Source organism: Schistocerca piceifrons, chromosome 2, assembly GCF_021461385.2.
Source record: "Schistocerca piceifrons isolate TAMUIC-IGC-003096 chromosome 2, iqSchPice1.1, whole genome shotgun sequence".
NCBI classification, from domain to species: domain Eukaryota; kingdom Metazoa; phylum Arthropoda; class Insecta; order Orthoptera; family Acrididae; genus Schistocerca; species Schistocerca piceifrons.
Window position 1 is genome coordinate 35,414,048 of NC_060139.1, and position 26,472 is coordinate 35,440,519.

The window sequence follows — 26,472 nt, forward strand, 5'->3', positions numbered from 1 at the left end:
AAGTGTACTCCATTTAATTACAATTTCAAGTAGTAACTAAAGACACATCTGCCCAACAGCAGGTGTTTTACTTTTAGGAAGCATTCAGACATCTACAAGCAAAGAAAATCTGGTATTATTATTATTATTTATACCTAAGAAAGTTAATAAACTAGTTTATTTTTATTTATTTATTTATTCTTCTTTTTGTGAATAAGGCTGTTTATCAGTATCACGTATGAATGACCATCATTAGTGTTTCAGCTTTAACAAGTAATCAACAAAAGGGAGGGTTTAAGTGAAAAATTGGCTACCAAGACTGTAGATGTTTCCAAAAAACCTAGAAATGTACACACATTTGAAAAAGTTTTCCTAAGCTCCATCTGATGCGCCAGAAGCAAAAAATTGACAAGAATTATATCACTGTGCTCATCTTTTCCAGCGCTTTCGGATGCCATTAGATAAAGCATATCATTCCATTTAAAAAATCATACTTGCTTCAATATCTCAATCAACACAGGAGTTGGGCCTCTTTATAACAAACCAAAGTACATGTCCCTTAGCATACAACCAGCGGGGGGGAGGGGGGGGGGTGTCTTATGTGACTCACTCTGTATATTGTGAAACTTAACAGTCCTATAATACTCTCTTGGAACACACCCTTAGTTTCTTTTACTTCTGAAGATCTATCCATTCAGACTGAAATGCTGTGTTTTGTTTGCTACAAACTCTTCGATATGATCACTGTTTGTGAAATCATCATGTGGCAGGGCAGAACTGTATGAAATGTCTCCCAGAAGTCAAGAAACATGGTATCTATGTGGATGCCAGTATGTATTGGTTTCTGGGTCTCATGGACAAACATAGGGAGCTGGGTTCCACACGACCACAGTTTTTAGAACCAATGTTGATTCCTACAGAGGAGATTTTCAGTCTCCAGAAATGTCACAGTCTGCAAGTATAAAATGTATTCTAAAATTCTACATCCTCAGAAAGCAGAAAGCTTTTGGGAAACGCTAGAGGAAACTATAAGCATGCTCTCCAAACATTTTTTGAAAATCTTATTAGGTCATTATAATGCACGGGCTGGCATCAATAAGAAATACAGATGAGCAATAAGACTTCATATGGCACATCATCAGATGGGTAAAAATGCAGAACGTCTAATAAGCTTTTAAACATCATTTGCGCTGTCTTATGACTATACAGATTGTGAAACCTGTAAAAAAATCTGGGAATCACTTAAACCATTAATCCATTATTAGGGGAATTCCAGATTGATCATGTGGCAGTTTCAGCAAAAATATGTATGAGATTCAAAATGTCTAAGTATGGAAAGGAATCGTCAATTTGCATATCTGTTTAACACAAATCAAAATTAGATTTCCATTAGATCCAGATCTATGGGCAACAGATTGCCTGAAGAAGAATGTTAAGGATTTTACTCATGATCTACAAGAAAAAGATTCCAAGGAGTGGCCAAACCTCCGAAACACATTACAGACATCAGCCGCAAAGTTAGGCCAATTACACATGAAAAAAACAGATGATGGGTTGGGTTGTTTGGGGGAAGAGACCAAACAGGGAGGTCAGCAGTCTCATCGGGTTAGGGAAGGACGGGGAAGGAAGTCGGCCGTGCCCTTTGAAAGGAACCATCCCGTCATTTGCCTGGAACGATTTAGGGAAATCACGGAAAACCCAAATCAGGATGGCCGGACGCGGGATTGAACTGTCGTCCTCATGAATGCGAGTCCAGTGTGCTAGCCACAGCACCACCTCGCTCGGTCATAGATGATGGAATACAACCTGTGATGAAGCTGTCAATGAGTGAATCAAAGCAATGAATTGCTGGAATGGACATCATGCATTTGAAAAACAATGGGAAACCTTCCCAAAGATACAAAAATCAACCTCAAAAACAGTTCACAATGAAACACTTGCTGATGACAAATGCAGACTTAGAGAGAGAGACAGAGACAGAGCAGGCATTCCAGAAAAACAACATCCGAAGCCCATGGGATCCATACAATAAATGTATAATATCACATATAAGATGAAACTTTGTCATTAAGACAGTTGTTTTGCTAGAAGTATTATATACCTCAGAAATTACATACCAGGGAGGCCACTCAAAACTTGACGGAAATGGAAAGAGAGAATGAAAAATTTTCAGAAAAAGTCATGGTCTCTTTTAATATAAATCTTATATGGATTAAAGAAAAACCACAAATCTATCCACAGAAGTTGACAAGTACACAGATGGAATACGCAGAAGACACTTTAAATTCTACAGTCATGCCTGCAGAATGTGCAACACTAGATCAACTAAAAACTTACTTCATATAATAAATTGAGAAAAGAAAAAAATCACATTGATAGTAGAAATTAAGCAAGACTTACGAGCAATGAATGCCACAGAAAACTCCATCAGAGAACACAAAGCCTTTGGAATCCTAGATGCAAACACAGAATGCAGAGAAAGCTAAAAGACCACTGGAAAACAGTGGACTGACAAACAAAGAAACGACACAGTGTGTTTATGAGAAGAGATGAAGCAAAAGAACTGTCGGACCATGCTAACACATTCAAATATGCTCTTTAATTGGGTATAATGTAGAAATAAGAAAATTACTGCATCTGTTGTATGACATACATGACTGATTACTGGTACAAATCAAATATATAATGAGTGTTTTCAGACTGAGTGTTCTTCACAACAGGTAATCAGTTAAAATTGTTCAGCTGAATGTAACCAATCTGGAGTTTTCCAATAAAGATAGTTTAACTCCTGGATGTTTACTTTTACCTAATAGATTTTGACCAATCACTAGCTGTGAACACTCACTCCAATCTGAAGATGTTAATTATACAGGGTGAGGCTGCAAAGTCATAACATCCCTCGTATCTCCCCAACCGTAATAGATAGAAAGATGCCATTTGCACAGTGAATTGCAGGGACAGGGGCTACTTGAATACATCACATTTCATGTTTAAATTTTAGCGTAACATGAGGGGCTTAAAAAGACGGTTTCAAATATGTGTGCATCATAATATTTAGGCAAATAGTTTTTGAGACACAGATATGTTCCCATATCGTATTCGTCCTTCGAAGCAGCATTATGCAATGCGACCTTTCCTGTTAACCACTGATGAACTTAACAGGGAAGGCGTTGTTTTCCTGCTTCTCGATAATGTCGCAAGGTGACGCACGAAGTAGCTGGAGAGAAGGGTATAAATGTGCTGCTAGGGTATTGAGACATTGCATTTCTGTCACAGTTTCTTGGAGCAGACATGTACACCAACAAAGAAAAGTTAGATATGCTTCTAGTGTATGGTGAAAGCAGAAGAAATGCCGTTAGAGCAATAAAGCGATATGGTGGGCTGTATCCCGATCGTTAGTGTCCTACGCACCAGCTTCTTGCACATATTTCCAAGAAACTACTTGAATCGGGATCATGGAATGCCATACAGAGGACAAGGCAGAAAACTGCAACTGGTCCAGAAAACTGCAACTGGTTAGGTAAATGAAGAGGGCGTCCTAGTGTTGGCACATAACGACCCTACTGTTTCATCACGACGTATTGCCTCAGAATGGGGTATAAGTCAGAGAAGTGTTCTATGCATATTGCACCAGCATAGATTTCACCCGTTTCAGCTCTCATTACATCAAGCACTCTCCGGTATGGATTTCGAACGGTGCCACGACTTTTGCCGGTTTGCTCTGCAGCGCCTACAAGATGATACAATGTTTTTTCAATGGGTGCTTTTTACTGATGAAGCAACTTTCACCAACACAGTAATTTGAATTTGCATAATATGCATTACTGTTCAATAGAGAACCCTCATTGACTTTGACAGGTACAGCACTGACAACTGTGGAGTATTAACGTGTGATGCAGAATTGTCAGAAATGTCATTGTGGGGAGGTACGTCACACCGGGTATACTAAATGGCAATAACTATGCACAGTTCCTGTGAAACATAGTGCCCATTTTGCTGCAAGAGGTACCACTAACTACGCGTCAGTGGATGTGGTTCCAACATGATGGCTGTCCTGCTCACTCTTCCCGTGTGGCTATAGGGCTGTTAAATGAAAAGTTCCCTGATTTGACCCCTCTTGATTTTTTCTGTAGGGAGCAATCAAACAAAGTGTATGCTCAAATAAACAACATCATCAGACAATATGAAGCAACGTATCACGGAAGTGTGAGCTGACATCTCACATGACACCCTCGCAGCCATTCACGAATCATTCGAACGGCAACTACAAATGTGCATTGCAGCAGAGCGGAAGCATTTTGCTTCAGTTAAGTTTTGTATCATTTACAGTATGTATTTTGCATCTTTGTGTGTACTTACTTCATATTGTGATCAATAGTAAATATTTTCAAATAAAAAAACAAATATGTACGACATAATTGTGACCAATAAGGGCCTCCTTATTTACATTTGTAGTTCTGTTACTTAAAATGCATTAACATCTTTTAGTATTTTAATACTGTATGTTGTCTACTATTTTGGTACTACAGATGTCAAATAACTGAATAATATTTGCATGACATCATAAGTTCATTTCTGTGCAAAATATCACAGTATGAATTACTATTGTCGGGTAAATGAGCGTGTTTGTGGAACGATGGACTCGTGACGTTTACCATGTAGTCTACACAACAGAAAAAATCGCATTGGACAACGCCACTTCGAAGGATGAACACGATACGAGAACATATCTGTGTCTCAAAAACTATTTGCCTAAATATTATGATATACACAAATTTGAAACCGTGTTTTTAAGCCCATCATGTTAAACTAAAATTTAACAGAGAGCTCCATTATGGCCTCATATCTCTGTAATAAAAAATAGCACAAGCATGAAATGTGACGTATTCAAGTAGCCCCTGTCACTGCAATTCACTGTCCAAACGGCATCTTTGTATCTATTATGGTTGGGGATATACAAGGGGTGTTATGAAATAGCTGCCTCACCCTGTTTATACACTGAAGAGCCAAAGAAACTGGCACCTCTGCCTAATATTGTGTAGAGACCCATGAGCACACACAAGTGTTGCAACACTATGTGGCATGGACTCTACTAATATCTGAAGAAGTGCTGGAGGGAATTGAGACCATGAATCCTGCAAGGCTGTCCATAAATCTGTAAGAGTATTGGGGGGGGGGTTTGAGATCTCGCCTCAACAGCGCGTTGCAAGGCATCTCAGATAATGCTCAATCATGTTCGGGTCTGGGGAGTCTCGTGGCCAACACAAGTGTTCCTGGGGCCATTCTGTAGCAATTATGGACGTGTAGGGTATCACTTTCTGTGCTGGAATTGCCCAAGTCCATCAGAATGCACAATGGACATGAATGGATGCAGGTAGTCAGACAGGATGCTTACACATGTGTCATCTGTCACAGTCACATCTAGACTTTTCAGGGATCCCATATCACTCCAACTGCATATGCCAAACACCATTAAGGAGCATCCACCAGTTTGAACGTTCCCCTGCTGAAATGCAGGGTCCATGGACTCATGAGCTTGTCTCCGTACCCATACATGTCCACCCACTGGATAAAATTTGAAACGAGACATGTCCAGGCAGGCAACATGTTTCCAGTCACTAGCAGTCAACAGGCCCAGACGAAGCATAAAGTTTTGTGAAGCGAGGTGGGGCGGGGCGAAGAGGGTGCCCGAGGCAAGCGAACAGAGGTGAGTGAGGGGGATGGGTGGGGTGAGAGGCACATACAGGGCTGCGCGAGGCAGGAGGTTGGTGGGCGAGGAGAGAGTGGGCGAGGAGAGAGTGGGCGAGGAGAGAGGGCGCGAGGCACGAGGGAGGGGGAGGGGGCGGGGGAGACTGCAGGGGAGTGGGCACAGAGGGAGTGTGAGTGCAGTGCCGCAGCAGGGGTTGAGCGCACGGGGGCCGCGGCAGGGGGGTGGGCGCAGAGGAGTTGTGAGTGCAGTGCCACGGCAGAGGGTGGGCGATCGGGTCCCTGGTAGGGGGTGGGAGTACGGGTCCGCTCCGGGGAGGGTGGGGGTGCGGGTATGCGGCTAGTTGAGGAATGGGTCTGCAGCTGGAGGGGAGCATTGCCGCAGCTGGAGGGGGGCGGCATTGCCGCTGCTGGAGGGGAGTGCATTGCTACGGTGGGAGGGGGGGGGGGGCAGGCTCACGGCTGGAGAGGCGGTGATCCCGCGGCAGGAAGGGGGGCTAGCAGCGAGTGGGGAATTTTCCGCGGTGGGTGGGGTGTGTTCTGCGGTACGTGTGATTTGGGGTTTCACCAGTGGTGGGGGGGTCACGCGGCTGGTGGTGGGGGGGCTTCGGCGGCGGGTGTGGGGGGGCTTCCGCGGGGGGTGTGGGGGGGCTTCCGCGGCGGGATCCGCGGCGGGCGTGGGGGGCTTCCGCGGCGGGCGTGGGGGGCTTCCGCGGCGGGCGTGGGGGGTTTTCTGTGGCAGGAGGGGGGGGGGCGGGTTCCGCGGTGGGTGTACGGGGGGGGGGGGGGGGGATCCGCAGCGGGTGTGGGGAGGTTCTGCGGCGGGTGGGGGGAGGGAGGGGATCCGCGGCGTGTGGGGGTGGTACTGCGGCAGGTGTGGTGTGGCCGCAGCGGGTGGTGTGAGGGTCGACGTCGAATGGTGGGGGGAGGGCCGGAGATGAGGGGTGGCCCACAGGAATTAGTGAGGTGGCCTTCGGCATCAGGGAGTTGGCCCGCGGCAGTAGGAAGTCGTTCCACAGTACGAGGAAGTGGTAAGCGGCAAGGGGGGGTAGGTAAGAGGCAAGAGGGGGGAGGTGAGCGGCAAGAGGGGGGGGAGGTGAGCGGCAAGAGGGGGGTGGTGGTGAGTGGGAGGTGAGTGGCAAGAGGGGGGTGGTGAGCGGCAAGAGGGGGCGACGTGAGCGGCAAGAGGGGGGGGGTGAGTGGCAAGAGGGGGGGAGATGAGCGGCAAGTGGGGGGGGGGAGGTGAGCGGCAAGTGGGGGGGAGGTGAGCGGCAAGAGGGGGGGAGGTGAGCGGCAAGAGGGGGGGAGGTGAGCGGCAAGAGGGGGGGAGGTGAGCGGCAAGTGGGGGGGGAGGTGAGCGGCAAGTGGGGGGGGGAGGTGAGCGGCAAGTGGGGGGGGGGAGGTGAGCGGCAAGTGGGGGGGGGGAGGTGAGCGGCAAGTGGGGGGGGAGGTGAGCGGCAAGTGGGGGGGGGAGGTGAGCGGCAAGTGGGGGGGGGAGGTGAGCGGCAAGTGGGGGGGGGGAGGTGAGCGGCAAGTGGGGGGGAGGTGAGCGGCAAGTGGGGGGAGGTGAGCGGCAAGTGGGGGGGAGGTGAGCGGCAAGTGGGGGGGAGGTGAGCGGCAAGTGGGGGGGAGGTGAGCGGCAAGTGGGGGGGAGGTGAGCGGCGAGAGGGGGGAGGTGAGCGGCAAGAGGGGGGAGGTGAGCGGCAAGAGGGGGGGGTGAGCGGCAAGAGGGGGGGGTGAGCGGCAAGAGGGGGGGGTGAGCGGCAAGAGGGGGGGGTGAGCGGCAAGAGGGGGGGGTGAGCGGCAAGAGGGGGGGGGTGAGCGGCAAGAGGGGGGGGTGAGCGGCAAGAGGGGGGAGGTGAGCGGCAAGAGGGGGGAGGTGAGCGGCAAGAGGGGGGAGGTGAGCGGCAAGAGGGGGGAGGTGAGCGGCAAGAGGGGGGAGGTGAGCGGCAAGAGGGGGGAGGTGAGCGGCAAGAGGGGGGAGGTGAGCGGCAAGAGGGGGGAGGTGAGCGGCAAGAGGGGGGAGGTGAGCGGCAAGAGGGGGGAGGTGAGCGGCAAGAGGGGGAGGTGAGCGGCAAGAGGGGGGAGGTGAGCGGCAAGAGGGGGGAGGTGAGCGGCAAGAGGGGGGAGGTGAGCGGCAAGAGGGGGGAGGTGAGCGGCAAGAGGGGGGAGGTGAGCGGCAAGAGGGGGGAGGTGAGCGGCAAGAGGGGGGAGGTGAGCGGCAAGAGGGGGGAGGTGAGCGGCAAGAGGGGGGAGGTGAGCGGCAAGAGGGGGGAGGTGAGCGGCAAGAGGGGGGAGGTGAGCGGCAAGAGGGGGGAGGTGAGCGGCAAGAGGGGGGAGGTGAGCGTCAGATGTGGAGTGTCAAAGTGTGATACGGTGCTCGAGTGGGGGCAAGGGCGGGGCAGGAATGAGACTGAAATGGGAAAGAGAGTGACCTGTGGATGGGTGGTGGTGCAGTAACTGGGAGATTTAGAAGTAATATATAGGAGGATGGAGTAGGTGGTGGTGGTGGTGGTGGTGATGGTGGTGTTGGTGGTAACAAATATGTCAGTATTACTATGTGTGACTGCAAAATGTAACCTTTTTTAGGAAATGTCACACTTATTAAAATGTTCCAGGCTGCAGTGCCGTGATGGAATGAATTTCTTATTTCAGTAAGAAATTCATTCATCAAGGAATAACAGAATATTTTAAAAAGATTGGCCTTCCTACTTTTTTCTGAAATAATGTCTCCAATCTGTGTGATATTTTTTGTTACATACCATGTTGTGTGGCATGGTAAGTGACATAGGGAATCAAGTAGTGTCAGCAAACATACTATTACACTTAGGTTACTATTTACCATTGTCTTAGACCATTTCTTGTATGATCTATTGATTGTTTAGCACCACTTATGATACATAAATTTTACTAGTCTTTACTACAACTAGAAAGATTTCACTGAGTTTTCATTTCATTTGTGAAATATAGACTATGGGATTTAGTGCTTTTTTAAAATTAATTTATTTCATGCTGTAATCGATGTGTGGTGGAATATAAGTATTTGTTATTTTTGGCTTGCAACCAAGCTACACTGGCAATCAAAAGTATAGTGATTCATCCTGTTTTGTACCCAATGCTGTGCCTAACAGTGTTAGCAAAGAAATCAAATGATAATAAAAAAACATCCACGGGAATAGTGTTTTACGCAATTATTCTTTACCTATTAGCTTCTGTATTCCATAGAAATATTGGAACACGTGAGACAATACTGACCCTACGACTTATTTTAGAAAATAGATTAAGGAAAGGCAAACCTACGTTTCTAGCATTTGTAGACTTAGAGAAAGCTTTTGACATTGTTGACTGGAATACTCTCTTTCAAATTCTAAAGGTGGCAGGGGTAAAATACAGGGAGCAAAAGGCTATTTACAATTTGTACAGAAACCAGATGGCAGTTATAAGAGTCTAGGGGCATGAAAGGGAAGCAGTGGTTGGGAAGGGAGTGAGACAGGGTTGTAGCATCTCCCCGATGTTATTCAATCTGTATATTGAGCAAGAAGTAAAGGAAACAAAAGAAAAGTTCGGAGTAGGTATTAAAATCCATGGAGAAGAAATAAAAACTTTGAAGTTTGCCGATGACATTGTAATTCTGTCAGAGATAGCAAAGGTCTTGGAAGAGCAGTTGAACGGAATGGACAGTGTCTTGAAAGGCGGGTATACGATGAACATCAATCAAAGCAAAACGAGGATAATGGAATGTAGTCTAATTAAGTCGGGTGATGCTGAGGGAATTAGATTAGGATATGAGACACTTAAAGCAGTAAAGGAGTTTTGCTATTTGGGGAGCAAAATAACTGATGATGGTCGAAGTAGAGAGGATATAAAATGTAGACCGGCAATGACAAGAAAAGTGCTTCTGAAGAAGAGAAATTTGTTAACATTGAGTATAGGTTTAAGTGTCAGGAAGTCCTTCCTGAAAGTATTTGTATGGAATGTAACGATGTATGGAAGTGAAACATGGACGATAAATAGTTTGGATAAGAAGAGAATAGAAGCTTTCGGAATGTGCTGCTGAATATTAGATGGGTAGATCACATAACTAATGATGAAGTATTGAATAGAATTAGGGAGAAGAGGAGTTTGTGGCACAACTTGACAAAAAGAAGCGACCGGTTAGTAGGACATGTTCTGAGGCATCAAGCGATCACAAATTTAGCACTGGAGGGCAGTGTGGAGGGTAAAAATCGTAGAGGGAGACCAAGAGATGAATACACTGAGCAGATTCAGAAGGCTGTAGGTTGCAGTAAGTACTGGGAGATGAAGAAGCTTGCACAGGATAGGGTAGCATGGAGAGCTGCATCAAACCAGTCTCGAGACTGAAGACCACCACAACAACAACAACAACAACAACAACAACAACAACATTTGCTTCTGTAGCATGTATGTCTCACATTTTCCATCAACCAAAGCTGAAAATTAAAGTTTGTGATTTTGTGGTAATTCCACTAAAGATTAATATGTTCATGAGTATTAATTGATTCTTTCAGCCTGTGGTCTTGTTCTTATTTATTTCCTAATGTCTCTCATTCTCTTCAGTCATTTTGTGTCTTATCAGCTGAGATAACTACTTGATTACAAAAGAACAGTCACCCATATTGTGACTATCTGTGGATCTCTCTCTTCTTTTGTTGGTAAGTATATTTTTTCCAGTCTTTATTTATGGAGTGTTATTTTGGTAATGATTTATTTATGGATTAGAGTTCTCTGTGGAGGTTAAACTGGAGTCGAGATGTTTTATCTAACACATACAGACTTACTTTCAGTCATATGACACAGCTTTCATTTCTGTTTGAAATTATAATTCTTAACTGAAAAATGAATTATTAACTACTTTTCAATGGAAGAAATAGAAAACAGAAATTTACACTAAAGTTACTGAGTAATTTTGAGGGGGGAAATTAAAGTACTTAATTTTATGCACTACAAGCTTCTATTAATATACCATCTCCAATGCAAATCTGGGCAATAAATTTATCTATGACACACTAATGTTGAATTCTAGATATATTTAATGACATATTCTATTATCACACATAATGGATGCCAAAGTATAAGGAAGTAAAAACAGATAATAAACACATTTCTCTACTACCATTTTTCAGAGTTTTCATAGACTGCAGTTTCACATGTTCTCTCTCAAACGAGAGGACAAAAGATAACAAAACGTATGACATCCATAAAGTCAGACATTCACATTGCCTTGCATTTATTTGGTTTTTTAGGAATGGCTTTGACTGAATAATTTATGTAAGATTTACGTTTTCTGGGGGAGAGGGTGACAATGACTAGAGCACAGTGCTAATAGCCGTCATATACTTCAGGCTCAGACCATGAAGATAACAGTCTCTGGCAGTCATAGATCAGCCTGGGTTTTTATTTGCTCAATGATATGACTAAGTACTGGATTTGGTGATAAATACTCAACACAGATAACAATGCACAATTTAATGTTTAAAAAATTACAAATTTATTAAAGCTTGTTTCACTGCAGAACTGAATACCATTTTAATTTGAAATCAAACAACAATATTATATACCTCTTTGAAATCCTCAAATTTGTCACTATTATTATCGTTATAAAGTGCACTGTAGCAACTCTCTTGCACAGTAGTACCTTTAAGTGGAAGCTCGCCACAACAGGTAAAGTCTTCATAGTGAGCTGCTTAGTAGACTCCTGATAACTCTGGCAGTTACTGCACTTTATCTTCGCGGATGACCCCAGGTGTTCAGCTCTTGTAAACCTTTCAAGACAGTCAAGTAAAGAGGTTGGTTCAGACTGTGCAGACTGCTGCTGCTGTTCTTGTGGCTGCTGCTGCAGCTGCTGTTGCAACTGCTGCTGCTGACTTTGCTGTGAATGTTGCTGCTGCAACAACTGTTGGTGGTGCTGTTGTTGATGCTGTGATATTGTTCCACCTTCTGTTGTTCCACTCTGTGCCACTGCAGCTGGTCCCAAATCCAGAGAGATGTCCCAGAAAGGATCAATTGTAGTTGAAACACCACTAAAGGAACAGATGAACCACATACATCTAATAGGATTCTTTTCCCACATTGCAGTATACAAAAGTTTATTAGATATTGCTTATTACGAATAGCTTATCTTGTGTAATTAAGGGAGTTTACTGACAATCAGGAATTTTTTAGATCAAATTACATCACATCTTTGGATTCACATCGAGCTTCATGCAATGTCTCATGTCCTGTTAAGCTTTGGGCTCATCAAAATTAGTGACACAACATGGAAGCAAAAAAATAAATCAGATCTCGCTATATCTTGTGGAATGAAGCAGTTCCGGCAAAAAAAAACATAAATAACCTGCACCAGGATCAGTTAGTTTATTAGCCACAAAATCCAAATACAAATGAAGTTTCAAATTCATGAAGCATGTAAATAGCATTATCATGAAAGAAAATATTTCGAGAGAGACAGGTTTGACTGTAAGGAGAAAGGTCCATAACGGCTCTATGTTTAAGTCCTTCATCTTTTAACATTCATTGTATATTATTCCTGTACCCTTTTTGACAGCTGCAGGAGGCTGAATTTGCACTTACATAACAATAAAGATTCAAGAGGTAATTTTGCAGTACTGAACTCATACATGGCTTTTTAACAGAAGACAAGATTCTGTAAGATGTGGTAATTGACATTAATGACATTATAACAGACATTTGGTGCCTTTAGTATGAGAATTAGTATAGCACGGCAGATAAGCTTTGAAGCAGAAATGTATGAATGCGTGGTTTTACGGCGAAATGATTTAGTAAAATTTTCTCGGGCTTCCAGAAGTGTCAGGTGGTTAAAATCCCACAAGCTTTCAACCGAGCTCTCCTCAGCATTTGTCAAGTGGTAAGAATGACTAAAAAAATTATTAATTTGAAGCAGAAAGTTCCTATGAGGAGGATACACTATTGTATCTGTACTTTCTCGAGAGCAGTGACACTTCATCATGTGATGCAACAGAATAATGAACCCCCACAGTAATACTCATCTCTGAGGAAATTTTACAGTGCATAAATATTTTAAACTTGAACTCATCCAGTCTCCTGTCTATGTGACAGATTATTATTTGGTAATATTTATAAACCATCCCACTGATGTTTAAAGTTATGTTTGCAGCTGGTTGTCGACACTCACGTGTTCAGTTTGCCCTGTATGTGAAATTCATTTCTGCACCCCAAAAGACTACATTCCAGTGCTAAGCTTGTTGGTAATGTGGCAGCACTGGGGCAATGCTCTGGTATGTATTCACCAAAGCTTCCGTGTAGCATTTTGCTGTTGAGCCTTGCTGAAGTGTAGTTCCTCTTCCTCCCCAATTGTTCAACCAACATGATACATAAATAGCAGATTCATATCTTCACTATTCCATAACTTACTATATCTATTACATCATGTCTCCCTGTGAGAATTATTATCCTGAAATTGAAATGACAACAGGTGTCTTGACAGCAATGACAGACACAAGTTTTCTCTTATTTGTTGCAGTTAAGATAGCAATACCATGACCGGCTTTTATTGTTTGTCGTACCGGAGGATTCGATATGCAGTTGCTCATGTGTTCAGTGTCCACAGTGTGCATTGTCTACAGTAGGGCTGTTGATAAAATATCGATATGTTGATATTTTTTCCAAAAAAACTGCAATATAGTTCAGCATTTTTTTTTTCCCCCCCTGATGTATCAATATATCGATATCGAAATGGCAGTATCGAGTGCCGACATTTCCATTTCATATTATAATTTTTTTCCAATTTTCAGTAAATATTTGAAATTGTAGTAGAACATAATTTTATTTTCACTGTGTGACAGTGTATTACTACTTTTTGAGCTTTCATCACATCCAGTCTTTTTCTTAGGGTGGTGGTGAGGCTGGAATAACAAAACTTCCGATGTGAAGAAATAGCACACCAGTTGCATTAAAAATCAATTTTTAATGCAACTAATATGCAATTTCCTCACATCAGCATTCTCCAAAATCAGCTGCTGAAGATGATGAACAAAAATCTAAATGATATTGAACTTCGCAGTGGGCGGAGATGCATGATAGGAAATGTTGATGTAATCAGCACTACTACCAGAAACTGCAACATATAACTTCACCAAGGAATTTTGATAATACAACTGCTAGTGGCTGGTGTTTGCAGAAACGAGAAAACAAGGAAGTCGACATAAAGTGTTCTGGACAATCCAATATGTGATAAAACTGAATGATGGGCCCATCAGATACCTTTCATTGTGCCATCAACATGCAGTTACCATGTTAGCAAAGTGGTTATCGCCAAGTGAGAATGCGCATCATTTTCCTTTCAGTTCTCCCTCTAAGGCGGATAAGCAGCCTGCTAGCTTGTTGATGTACAGAATATCTAATAATAAATCAATACTTATATATTAAAAAACAAAGATGAGGTGACTTACCGAACAAAAGCGCTGGCAGGTCGATACACACAAACAAACACAAACATACACACAAAATTCAAGCTTTCGCAACAAACTGTTGCCTCATCAGGAAAGAGGGAAGGAGAGGGGAAGACGAAAGGAAGTGGGTTTTAAGGGAGAGGGTAAGGAGTCATTCCAATCCCGGGAGCGGAAAGACTTACCTTAGGGGGAAAAAAGGACAGGTATACACTCGCACACACTGTATGTGTGGATGGATATGTGCGTGTGTGCGAGTGTATACCTGTCCTTTTTTCCCCCTAAGGTAAGTCTTTCCGCTCCCGGGATTGGAATGACTCCTTACCCTCTCCCTTAAAACCCACTTCCTTTCGTCTTCCCCTCTCCTTCCCTCTTTCCTGATGAAGCAACAGTTTGTTGCGAAAGCTTGAATTTTGTGTGTATGTTTGTGTTTGTTTGTGTGTCTATCGACCTGCCAGCGCTTTTGTTCGGTAAGTCACCTCATCATTGTTTTTTTATATATAATTTTTCCCACGTGGAATGTTTCCTTCCATTATATTAAATCAATACTTAAATACACAGCACTAGAGCCAGCAGTATATTTACAATGTGCAGGTGATATTTTTTAGAGGCCGGTATGTTGATATTTTTTCTGTCGATATAGTGATACTTTTTCTCGATATATCAATGGCCAATAATGATATTTTTATACAATATTAATATATCGGATTCCCAATCTTTTTAAAAATATCAACTGTCCTAGTCTACAGCGTGGAGTCAATATATGTGATAATGCGGTGCAGAAGATTAGTTGAAATAAATTTCTCTTCTTTGTCACTTTAATAGCTGTGTATCAAGGACAGAGATTGTAAGACAGATTTCGAACCAGGTTTTAAATTGTAAGACATTTCCAGAGGCAGATGTGGCCTCTGACCACTATCTATTGGTTATGAACTGTAGATTAAAACTGAAGAAACTGCCAAAAGGTGGGAATTTCAGTAGATGGGATCTGGATAAACTGAAAGAACCAGAGGTTGTAGAGTGTTTAAAAGGGAGCAATAGGGAATGATTGACAAGAACAGAGGAAAGGACTGCAGGAGAAGAAGAATGGGTAGCAATGAGAGATGCAATGGTGAATGCAGCAGAGGATCAAGAAGATAAAAAGACGAGGGCTAGCAGAAATCCATGGGTAACACAAGAGATGATGATGATGATGATGATGATGATGATATCCCATACTCTTCACAGAGTGTAGGGGAACGATGCGCGAGACCCACACCGCCATACTAGGCAAAGTCCTACTGGAGGTGGTTTGCCATTGCCTTCCTCTGACCGTCCGGGTTATCTGGATACTTACCACTGACACCAACCTATCAGAACTCCGGAGATGGGAACTTGCCCTTCAATATATTCTCTCTTCCTGTTACCCACAAGGCCTCAACCTCCGCTAATTTCAAGTTGCTGCCCCTTGTACCTCACCTGTCATTCAACAACATCTTTGCCTCTGTACTTCCTCCTCGACTGACATCTCTGCCCAACCTCTTTGCATTTACATATGTCTGCCTGTGTCTGTATATGTGCGGATGGATGTGTGTGTGTGTGTGTGTGTGTGTGTGTGTGTGTGTGTGTGTGTGTGTGTGTGTGTGTGTGTGCGCGCGCACGCGCGTGGGTGTATACCTGTCCTTTTTTCCCCCCTAAGGTAAGTCTTTCCGCTCCCGGGATTGGAATGACTCCTTACCCTCTCCCTTAAAACCCATATCCTTTCGTCTTTCCCTCTCCTTCCCTCTTTCCTGATGAAGCAACCAGGGGTTGGCGAAAGCTTGAATATTTGTGTGAGTGTTTGTGTTTTTTATTGTGTCTATCAACATACCAACACTTTCTCGTTTGGTAAGTTAAAGCATCTTAGTTTTTTATATACATAACAATAGTTATAATTTTATCACAATGTTAGGATCGCTGCACCAAAGAGTTTAATCATAATGCAGATATTTACTGATGTGATAGGAAGTAGGGGCTGTGGTGAAGTGCTGACTCTGTGTAGCAAGCCAAATTGACTAAAGTTTGAGAATTGTGAACACAGTGCTGGCATCACTCAGATGGCTAGCAGTAATAACAACAATGCCGTTAGTGAACACCAGAGGAGGCCGCAGCTCGATGACAGTGAAAACATATGAACATTTGGACATGAACCATTTATTTTATTGTAGCCACAGAAATAGCTAAATCCCATAACAGAGCTCATTACCTCTGTGTGTTTAGATTATATTACAATAGTTTCTTTTTTTATTTTATGTTGCTGTTAGCGTTTTAACACACTGACTATTGCAAGGCAGCCGACAGACACAGAAGAAGTCAACGACCGATGCTGTATGCCTCCAGGCAGCCGCACACTCCACTCCATTGAGTACACCATATCTTTCAACGGAGTTTAAATTTGAAAAAGTTCAACATGTTGAACAAGATACTGTACCTTCTTTTCTGTACGCTGTCGCTGTCGTCAACTCAATCAAGAAAACCAGACTCAAGAAATACAAATTAACACACAAGACTGCACTACATACTTGTGGTGAACGGAGTGAAGCATGTGGCTGCCGGTGGGCACACAGCGTCAGGCTGTGTCCACTGACTTGGAGACATATTTACTGGCCCGGCATTGATCGAGAGCTGAAACATTTGGCTGCTGTGTGTTCCCAGGGTGCTAGTCAACAGACAGTTCCCAGGTCATCATCCTCTCCTTGGCCTAGAGCGATGTAGCCCGCAGGGGATGGCAATCTGGGCATGTGGTTTTGGTTGGTGTCCCCGCTGGATAATGGCAGTCATCCGGTGTCAGAATGGCTGCCACAAGTACACCCTTTGGACAGGGGCCTGGGCGGTTCAGTGTCATCACAATCAACTCTGCATTCAGGTGAGCCACCTCTCTCTTCCCCAAGGAGAGAATTAGTAGCTCAAAAAGCTAGGCTACTGTCATGTACTTTTACTGTAGGGCTATAGCCCCCCCCCCCCCCCCCCCCCCTCCCAAGTTGAGAATAAATCTTCTTGATTGTAAACAGCATGTAGTTTTATTCTTTACTTTATGTGCTTCTGTGAAGAAGTAAACCTTTTTAAGCGTTGGCCACCTTTTTTAGAGCAACTTCATGCCATCATAAGGATTACTGCTGTCTGATTTACTCTAAATTTTACAACCTTCAGAAATAGTAAGTTGAGAGACTAAGTTCCGATATAGATATGGAAAGCGTCTGCCCATTTTGAAACTGATCAAGGAGTTGGATGCAGCTCATGAACCGCTGGAAGCTGCGTTGGCCACTGTTGACTGGCTTCATGTGGATACTCTGAATTGCACTGGTGATAGAGTCACAGTGTGATTTCCCAAGGGATAGACACCTGTGGAGTGCGCCACATACTCTTTTTACTGATGTGGTCTGCAGATAACCACAGTTTGGCACAAAGCAGTTGTCTGACAGAGGCTGGTGCAACATCTCCAGCTCTAGAGCTGTTTCACAAAGAAGGATGTCAACAGCTAATAGCCGACAGACTAGCCCCATACTTCTAACAAATAGGTGTAATGCATCGACTCCCACTGATAATGTGACAGAGCCAGCGTGCATTGTTTCTGCTTCTCGTGCAGTGGTCTTCCGTCAGTGGTGGTCAGGACATCCACGGAGAGGAAAGAAGGCGCTGTTAGTGGCAGACAGTTCTGATTTCAGACTGATTACTGTCCTTCTTAGGAAATTAGCATCATGAGAGGCAAATGAACTAAATGTGCACTCCATGTCTATCAGGAGGAAGAAGCCATCCTGGGAGCAACTGAGAGCACCAGCATTGAAAAAGTCTGTTGCCAGTATTCTGAGACTATTCTTAATTCCTTCCAGAGACTGGTGAAAGTAGAATACAGTTAGCCTCATTTGTGATGCCTCTGCACAACTGTCGATTTGCAGCACTGTTCTGAAGAGTGACCATGGCCCTCTGGTCTGGTGCCAAGAGGATATTCTAAACTACAAGCTTAACTAACCTGTGATGAGATTAGCTGTAGATCCTTGACCTATGCTACACAGTGGAGACTTGTAAAGTAACTCTGTATAGGTGGGCATTTTACACAGGAGCAGCCACTTGGGTGGCAGAGACTGTGTTTTTTTAAGTTAGGCAAAACTTCGAGGTAGTCAGTAGAAAAACCAGCATCAGATAAACGAATTATTTCAACAGACTCAACAGCTAATGCAGAGAGTGAAGAAATAGAAGTAGAGATCATTACTGTTTGACTACCCTATTAACAATGGAAACAATAACTACAAAGCAATTAGGAGATGCTGTCCCCAGTGACCTAAAGCAGAATGACCACATGAAACAACTTCTGCAAAAAAAAAAAAAAAAGCTAGATGCAAGACTGATAGTTATTGGAAAAATCTTAAGCAACTGTAATTCGTCCTTGAAAGAAGTAGTTTACAAAGCACTTTTACGATTGATTGTTGAGCACTGCTCATGTGGAAGACGGTGCAAATTATAGACGCAAGTGAGAACGATCGTGAGAAAAATGAAATTAATTTTGGTAACAGGTGTAAACTGTGCTTAAAAAAGGTAGTAAAAGGCATCTGGTGCTCCATATGGAGCTTTTGGTTCCATGAGAAGTGTTCAAAAGTGTATGTGTGTAAAATTTGTAACAAATGATTTCGTGTGGTCATGTCAGGAGTGCATTAAAGAAACGTGCCAACGAGACATCAATAAAGTTTTATGGGGACAAAGACGAGTTAATAAAAGAACTTCAAAGTGAAATCGACTCATTAAAAACGAAATCAAAGCTCTGAGTGAAAAAATGTGCAAATTTAGATAAGCAAGTTCCTAAAAAAGACTGTTGCCATTTCAGCAACTGATGTAAACAATGACATGTGCATGTGGCACCGACCAAAAAACAGTGTATCACGGAATGTTGTGCAGAACAAAACTAAAAGTGCGAACATATTAAGAGTTACAAATAAATTCAATGCTCTTGAACTTGAAGAAAAATGCAGCGAGATGAACAATGATGAAAGTGTTTTCCCACCTGTAGATGTGAACAACATAAGTGTATTCCCACCTCTAGATGCGGGCAATATAAAGAAAACATGACAAACAAACAATACCATTTCTACAAATTTCTCCAGAAGAAATGACCCAAAGAGACAAATAAAAAGTGTAAATAAAAATGAACTACGCGCCATGACGAAGAAAGAAACAAAAATCAATGTATATGGAGACAGTCATGCCAAGGGACTTTCACAAGAACTTAAAAGTATCAATACTCCTCCGGCAGTTACAGATATGATTAAACCAAGTGCCGATTTCAAAGAAGCGATGAAAAATATCGCAAAAAAAAACTATACCGGAAAAGACAAAGTAGTGATTTGAGCTGGAGCAAATTACATCTACAAAAACAGTGCCATGAATATGTTTAAACAGCTCATGAGACATATTATTCTTAACAAATACAAACATTGTACTTGTGAACTTTAGTTTCAGATATGACCTGCCTGAAACCTCACCAATAACCAAAGAAATTTGTAGAATAAATGTTAAACTTAACAGCACCTGCAACACATTCAGTAATGTCAGACTAATAGATGTCAGCTCACTTGACAGAATATACTTCACCAGACATGGACGTCACTTGAACAATAAAGCAAAGCATACATTAGGAAAGATGATAAATGAAGCTATTAAATGTAAGTCCCAAAAGACCATCAGAGAACTAGGGTGGCATGAACCCACTACTGAAGCAACAGGTTTGTCTACAGTAAATGCAGTAGAAACTCTTGTAACAGACATTCTTAATGGCTTTGAGAACAATCCCTACATGTGTGCCTTACTACTAGGATCTGATACTGTGTCACATGAAATACTCATAAATAAGCCGGAGTGCTATGGTATCAAGAATAATGAAGTGACACTAATCGGATCATATTTTACTAACAGAACTCAAGTGGTCATGGTAAATAACTGTCAATCAAATGCCCTGCCGGTAGTTAGAGGTGTGCCACAAGGCTCAGTGCTTGGGCCATTCCTTTTCTTAATATACATGAATGACTTGCCTACTTTCTTGCCTGACAAGCCAATAATATATGCTGACGACACTACCCTGATTACTGTGGGCCACAAATTGGAGGAGGTGAAACAAAAAACAAAAACTAGTCTTGAAAAGGCTGCCATATGGCTCCACAATAACATGCTAATCCTAAACAATAGCAAAACCAAGACTATGTTTTTCTACCTGCACAAGCTTACCGAAAAAGTAAATGAATCTGACTCAGTAAGGCTTCTTGGAATCCACCTGGATCCTAAACTGACTTGGAACTGCCATACCGAACAGTTATGTACCAAACTATCGAGAGTACTCATCTTGTTAAAGAAATTAAAAACATTAGTTAGCAAACTTACTTATTTTGCCTTCTTTCAGTGTCACCTCCAGTATGCAATAAAACTATGGGGCAACTCTCATGGTGCTGACAGTGTTCACGTGGCAGAAGAAAGCCATAAGAGCAATTACAGGCATTACAAGCCAAGAATCACGTAGAAAGCATTTTAAAGATCTCATCATCTTGACTGTACCTTCCCTTTACATTAAAACATGTCTTCTCTCTACAAAAAATAAAATATATGCACTACCTTACAGAGCAGACATCCATTCGCATGAAACTAGATACAGAAATAGCGTAGATGTAGATTTTACAAGACTGTGTAAGGTCCAAAGTAGCTTTAAACAAATAGGGATAAAATTATATAACAAGCTACCACCACCAGTGACACACTTACCATGTGATGCTTTCCGTAAGCACATTCACAATTGTTAGTTGATAAGTGTGTGTATGATATTAACAAATTTGAATGTATATAGTATAGTATTAATGAATTTGAAAGCATATAGAAAGCTAAACATGTAAACTATCAAATGTGATCAACTTTTAAGTATGTAATTGTCTGTTTCAACTTATGTTGGCTAATGACAAATAAATAAACAAACAAATAAATAAAATCTTGTATCCTAACCACAATGGATTAAAAGAAGATCCAATAATGAGTGTCGCAATTCATCAAAGGGTCATTTAGTAGGCGCTAGGGCATTGCAGAATGAGTGATCACTGACTGATGTCACACTGATTACTTGGCCTAAAAGATCTGTTCATGACAAAAACAGATACCTAAGAAGATGGACTGTGGCCAAGTAGGTACTGTACAGCATGATAGTAGAAAAATGGCAACACAGCCAGTTCTCTGTCCCTCACTGTCAACAGTTTGCATCAAAAATTCAATTTGTAAATGATAAAGGAATTATGAATAGGAAAATGCATGGATGGTGAAGTATTGTGGTGCCACTGAGCTGTTACAAGACAGTGGAGAGCCTTCAGGCCCCAACATAATACTGTGTGAACCAGGAGGTTCGAGAGAGGCAAGAGGCAGAGTACAGAATTGGAGCCCATTACAGTTTGGGGCGGGGGGGCGGAGGGGGGGGGGGGGGATGTAAACAAGACATCACAGACTGTGTACCATGTGCACAACAAGTGAAAATCAGGTCTGCAGTGAGCACTACTCTGAAGACTGCCAGTAGCCGCTCAGGCATTTCAGATGATACGGGTAAACTTTGCAGACCATCTGCCCAAAACACAGAAATAAGTGATGCCTCCTTCTCTCAATATTTTATGATGATAATTATTCCAAATCAATGTACTGAAATTGTAGAACAAATGCGGATGTATTGGCTGTGTTTGGAATGGGCGAGGTACTCCTTACCAATCACAGCATCAATTTTGTGTGACTTACTGACCCAGTTGTGTTGACTCATTAACAAAGAATTTATGAACTAGAACAATACATTCAACAGCCAATGAATGTATGATACAATTATACAGAACAATAGGTAAGATGGTGGCTCATTATTTACAATGCAATGCAAACAATTGGGATGAACTTATGCCATATGTGGCAACTGTATACAATTTTAAGATAGATAAGAGCATATGACTTATTACATATGAGATCCTATACGAACAGGAGTTGCCATTCCCCTTCAAATCAGAAGTTTGACAACTAATATCCAATATTTCCTACATTTCTAAATCCACAAAAAAGTTAATTGTGCTCTGGAAATAGCTAATATAGGGTGCCTGGAAAGTAGGGATGAATATTAAAGTGCTATAGAACATACAACATTTATTGAAAATGTAATTATTTTTTACAAACGCAATAAGTTAACTTCTCCCATATATGTATGAAAAATTATATCCTCCACATGACCATACAAGGCCACGTGGCAATGAGCAATGCATTCACAGAAGTTCTTGATGATGATGACGTATTCATAAACATCTGTTGGAATGCTCCCATATATGTATGAAAAATTATATCCTCCACATGACCATACAAGGCCACGTGGCAATGAGCAATGCATTCACAGAAGTTCTTGATGACGATGACGTATTCATAAACATCTGTTGGAATGCTGTTAATATCACTTTTAATTTCATCCTTTAACTGATGTACTGACTGTGATTTGTCCACGTACACTTTTGATTTCACAAATCCCCACAAAAAGGTCATAAGGCAAAAGATTGCATGAGCTGGCAGGCCATTCCCAGTTGCCATGCAAAGAGAGAATTTTTTTAGGAGACACTTCATTCAACAGAGCAATTGTTTCACAGGACGTGTTTTTTTTTTTTTTTTTTTGTGGCTTTCGGGCGCACAACTTCAATGGTCATTAGCGCCCTGACTACTCTAAGAATGCACCGCGAGGCACAAGTTGACAACAACAACTAAAAGGGAAAACACAATAAAAGACAGACTGACAGGCATAGGATTAAAAAACATCATCAAATGTCCTTAGCGAGGTTTGTCAAATTGATAAAACAAAGAACACGAGCAGCTGCTCGTGGGTCATCCGCTAAAATGGCATCTAAAGTATTAGGCAGGTTAAGATCGAGGCGCAGTGTGGTAAGATCTGGACAGGACATTAAAATGTGTCTAACCGTCAGCAAGTGCCCACATGGGCAGAACGGCGCCGGCGCAGCCGTCAGCAGCTGGCGATGGCTGAACCGGCAGTGTCCAATTCTTAACCTTGCTAAAACGACCTCCTCCCGCCGAGAAGGGCGTGAGGAGGACGTCCAAGCCACGGGAAGAGGTTTTAAGGCCCGAAGCTTGTTGTCGGTAAGTGCAGCCCAATCGGCATGCCACAGCGACACAACGCGCCGACAAATGACCCTGCTAAAATCGGACGAAGGGACACAACAAGAAGCTGTCAGAGGCTGGAGGACCGCAGCCTTGGCCGCGGCATCTGCAGCTTCGTTCCCAGGGATACCGACATGGCCAGGAACCCACATAAAGCTAACCGGCGTACCGTCGTCCACCAGCTGCTGAAGAGAGCGTTGGATCCGGTGTACGAAAGGGTGAACCGGGTACGGATCACTGAGGCTCTGGATGGCGCTCAGGGAATCTGAGCAGATGACATAAGCAGAATGTCGGTGGCGGCAGATGTAAAGAACAGCCTGGTAGAGGGCAAAGAGCTCAGCTGTGAAGACCGAACAATGGCCATGGAGCCGGTATTTGAAACTTTGTGCCCCGACAATAAAGGAACACCCGACCCCGTCATTGGTCTTAGAGCCATCTGTATAAATGAAAGTCATGTCGATGAACTTCGAACGAAGTTCCAAAAAACGGGAGTGGTAGACCGAACCGGGGGTGACCTCTTTTGGGAGCGAGCTGAGGTCGAGGTGAACGCGGACCTGAGCCTGGAGCCAAGGTGGCGTGCGGCTCTCGCCCACTCGAAAGGTTGCAGGGAGTGAAAAATTAAGGTGTTGAAGGAGGCGACGAAAGCGAACTCCAGGGGGTAGCAGGGCAGAGACATACAACCCGTATTGACGGTCAAGAGAGTCGTCAAAAAAGGAACGATAAGACGGATGGTCGGGCATTGACAGTAGCCGACAGGCATACCAACAAAGCAGTATATCGCGCCGGTAGGTTAGTGGCAATTCGCCAGCGTCAGCATGAAGACTCTCTATGGGACTGGTATAAAATGCTCCGATCGCAAGTCGTAAACCCCGATGTTGTATGGAGTTGAGGCGGCGTAAGATGGATGGCCGTGCAGAGGAGTATACGAAGCTCCCATAATCCAGCTTGGAGCGGACGATCGACCGATATAGACGAAGTAGGACGGTTCGATCCGCTCCCCACGACAGACCACTGAGAACACGGAGGACATTTAAAGAACGGGTACAACGGGCGGCCAAATATGACACATGTGGAGACCAGCTAAGTTTCCTGTCAAATGTAAGGCCTAAAAATTTGGTTGTCTCCACGATTGGGAGAGCAACGGGACCGAGTCGTAAGGACGGTGGGAGAAACTCTTTGTAGCGCCAGAAGTTAATACAGACCGTCTTCTCGGCAGAAAAACGGAAGCCATTGGCGACACTCCAGGAGTAAAGACGGTCAAGAGAACGCTGAAGACAGCGCTCCAGGACACGTGTACACTGGGCGCTGCAATAGATGGTAAAATCGTCCACGAAAATTGAGCCTGATACATCAGCTGGGAGGCAATCCATTATTGGATTGATCGCGATGGCGAAGAGAGCGACGCTTAAAACTGAGCCCTGTGGCACCCCATTCTCCTGGCGAAAGGTGTCGGACAGGACAGAACCCACACGTACCCTGAACTGTCGATCCCTTAAAAAGGAACGAATAAAAAGAGGGAGGCAACCGCGAAGGCCCCATGTATGCATGGTGCGGAGAATGCCCGCCTTCCAACAGGTGTCGTAAGCCTTCTCCAAATCAAAGAACACAGCCGCGGTCGGGCGCTTCCGCAAGAAGTTATTCATAATGAAGGTCGACAAGGTAACCAGATGGCCAACAGCAGAGCGGCGCCTACGAAATCCACATTGTACATTGGTAAGTAGGCGTCGAGACTCGAGCAGCCAAAACAATCGAGAGTTAACCATTCGCTCCATCACTTTACAGACACAGCTGGTAAGCGAGATAGGTCGGTAACTGGAGGGCAAGTGCTTGTCCTTCCCCGGCTTAGGAATCGGGACAACAATAGACTCGCGCCAGCATGCGGGAACATGTCCCTCAATCCAGATGCGATTGTATGTACGAAGAAGAAAACCTTTACCCGCAGGAGAAAGGTTCTTCAGCATCTGAATATGAATAGAATCTGGCCCTGGAGCAGAGGACCGTGACCGGCCAAGTGCGTTTTCGAGTTCCCGCATGGTGAATGGGGCATTATAACTTTCACAATTCGAGGAGCGGAAGTTAGGTGGCCTAGCCTCCTCTGCCTGTTTGCGGGGGAGGAAGGCAGCGTGGTAATGAGCGGAGCTCGAAACCTCTGCGAAAAAGCGGCCGAAGGCATTGGAGACAGCCTCAGGGGCCACAAGGACGTCATTCGCGACCTTCAAGCCAGAAACTGGTGTGTGGACCTTAGTGCCAGATAGCCGGCGCAGGCTACCCCAGACAACAGAAGAAGGAGTAAAACTGTTGAAGGTGCTCGTGAAAGCAGCCCAGCTGGCTTTCTTGCTTTCTTTGATAGTACGACGACACTGAGCACGTAATCGTTTATAATTGATACAATTCGCCACTGTAGGGTGGCGTTTAAATGTGCGTAAAGCACAATGACGAGCACGTAAAGCGTCTCTACATGCTGCGGTCCACCAGGGGACCGGTACGCGACGTGGAGAAGAAGGAGGGTGAGGGATGGAATATTCAGCAGCAGCGAGAATGACTTCCGTGAGGTGTGCGACCTGACGATCGCAGCTTGTAAAGGTTTGATCCTGAAAGGTCGCCCTGGAAGAGAAGAGCCCCCAGTCTGCCTTGGAGATGGTCCAATTAGAGAAGCACGGAGAGGGGGTATGCTGCAGGAGATGGATAACACACGGGAAGTGGTCGCTCGAATATGTATCAGAAAGTGCATACCACTCAAACCGGCGTGCAAGTTGGGGAGTACATATAGAGAGGTCTAAATGGGAATAGGTGTGAGATGTGTCCGAAAGAAAAGTAGGGGCGCCAGTATTGAGGCAGACAAGACCGAGCTGGTTGAAAAGGTCTGCTAACAAGGAGCCCCTCGGGCAGGATGCTGGAGAGCCCCAAAGGGGATGGTGGGCATTGAAGTCTCCAGTTAACAAAAATGGTGCAGGTAGCTGAGCAATAAGTTGCATCACGTCTGCCCTGGTAACGGCAGATGACGACGGAGTGTAAACGGTACAAAAGGAAAACGTAAAAGTGGGGAGAGTAATGCGGATGGCAACTGCCTGCAGGCCGGTGTGCAACGTGATGGGATCATAGTAAATATCATCCCGGACCAGCAACATAACCCCTCCATGAGCTGGGATACCTACCACAGGGGGTAGGTCAAAAC

At 43.9% G+C, this 26,472-nt stretch overlaps 1 protein-coding gene across 1 annotated transcript in view; it reads right to left on the reverse strand.

Moving 5' to 3' along the window:
* The window catches only part of LOC124777569 (ubiquitin carboxyl-terminal hydrolase 22), a 137,384-nt gene that overhangs the window by 30,017 nt on the left and 80,895 nt on the right, over positions 1-26,472 (reverse strand). Inside the window, exon 6 of the mRNA XM_047253025.1 lies at positions 11,342-11,726. Within this exon, the coding sequence (XP_047108981.1) occupies positions 11,342-11,726 (385 nt within the window). The remainder of the gene's footprint in view (positions 1-11,341; positions 11,727-26,472) is intronic.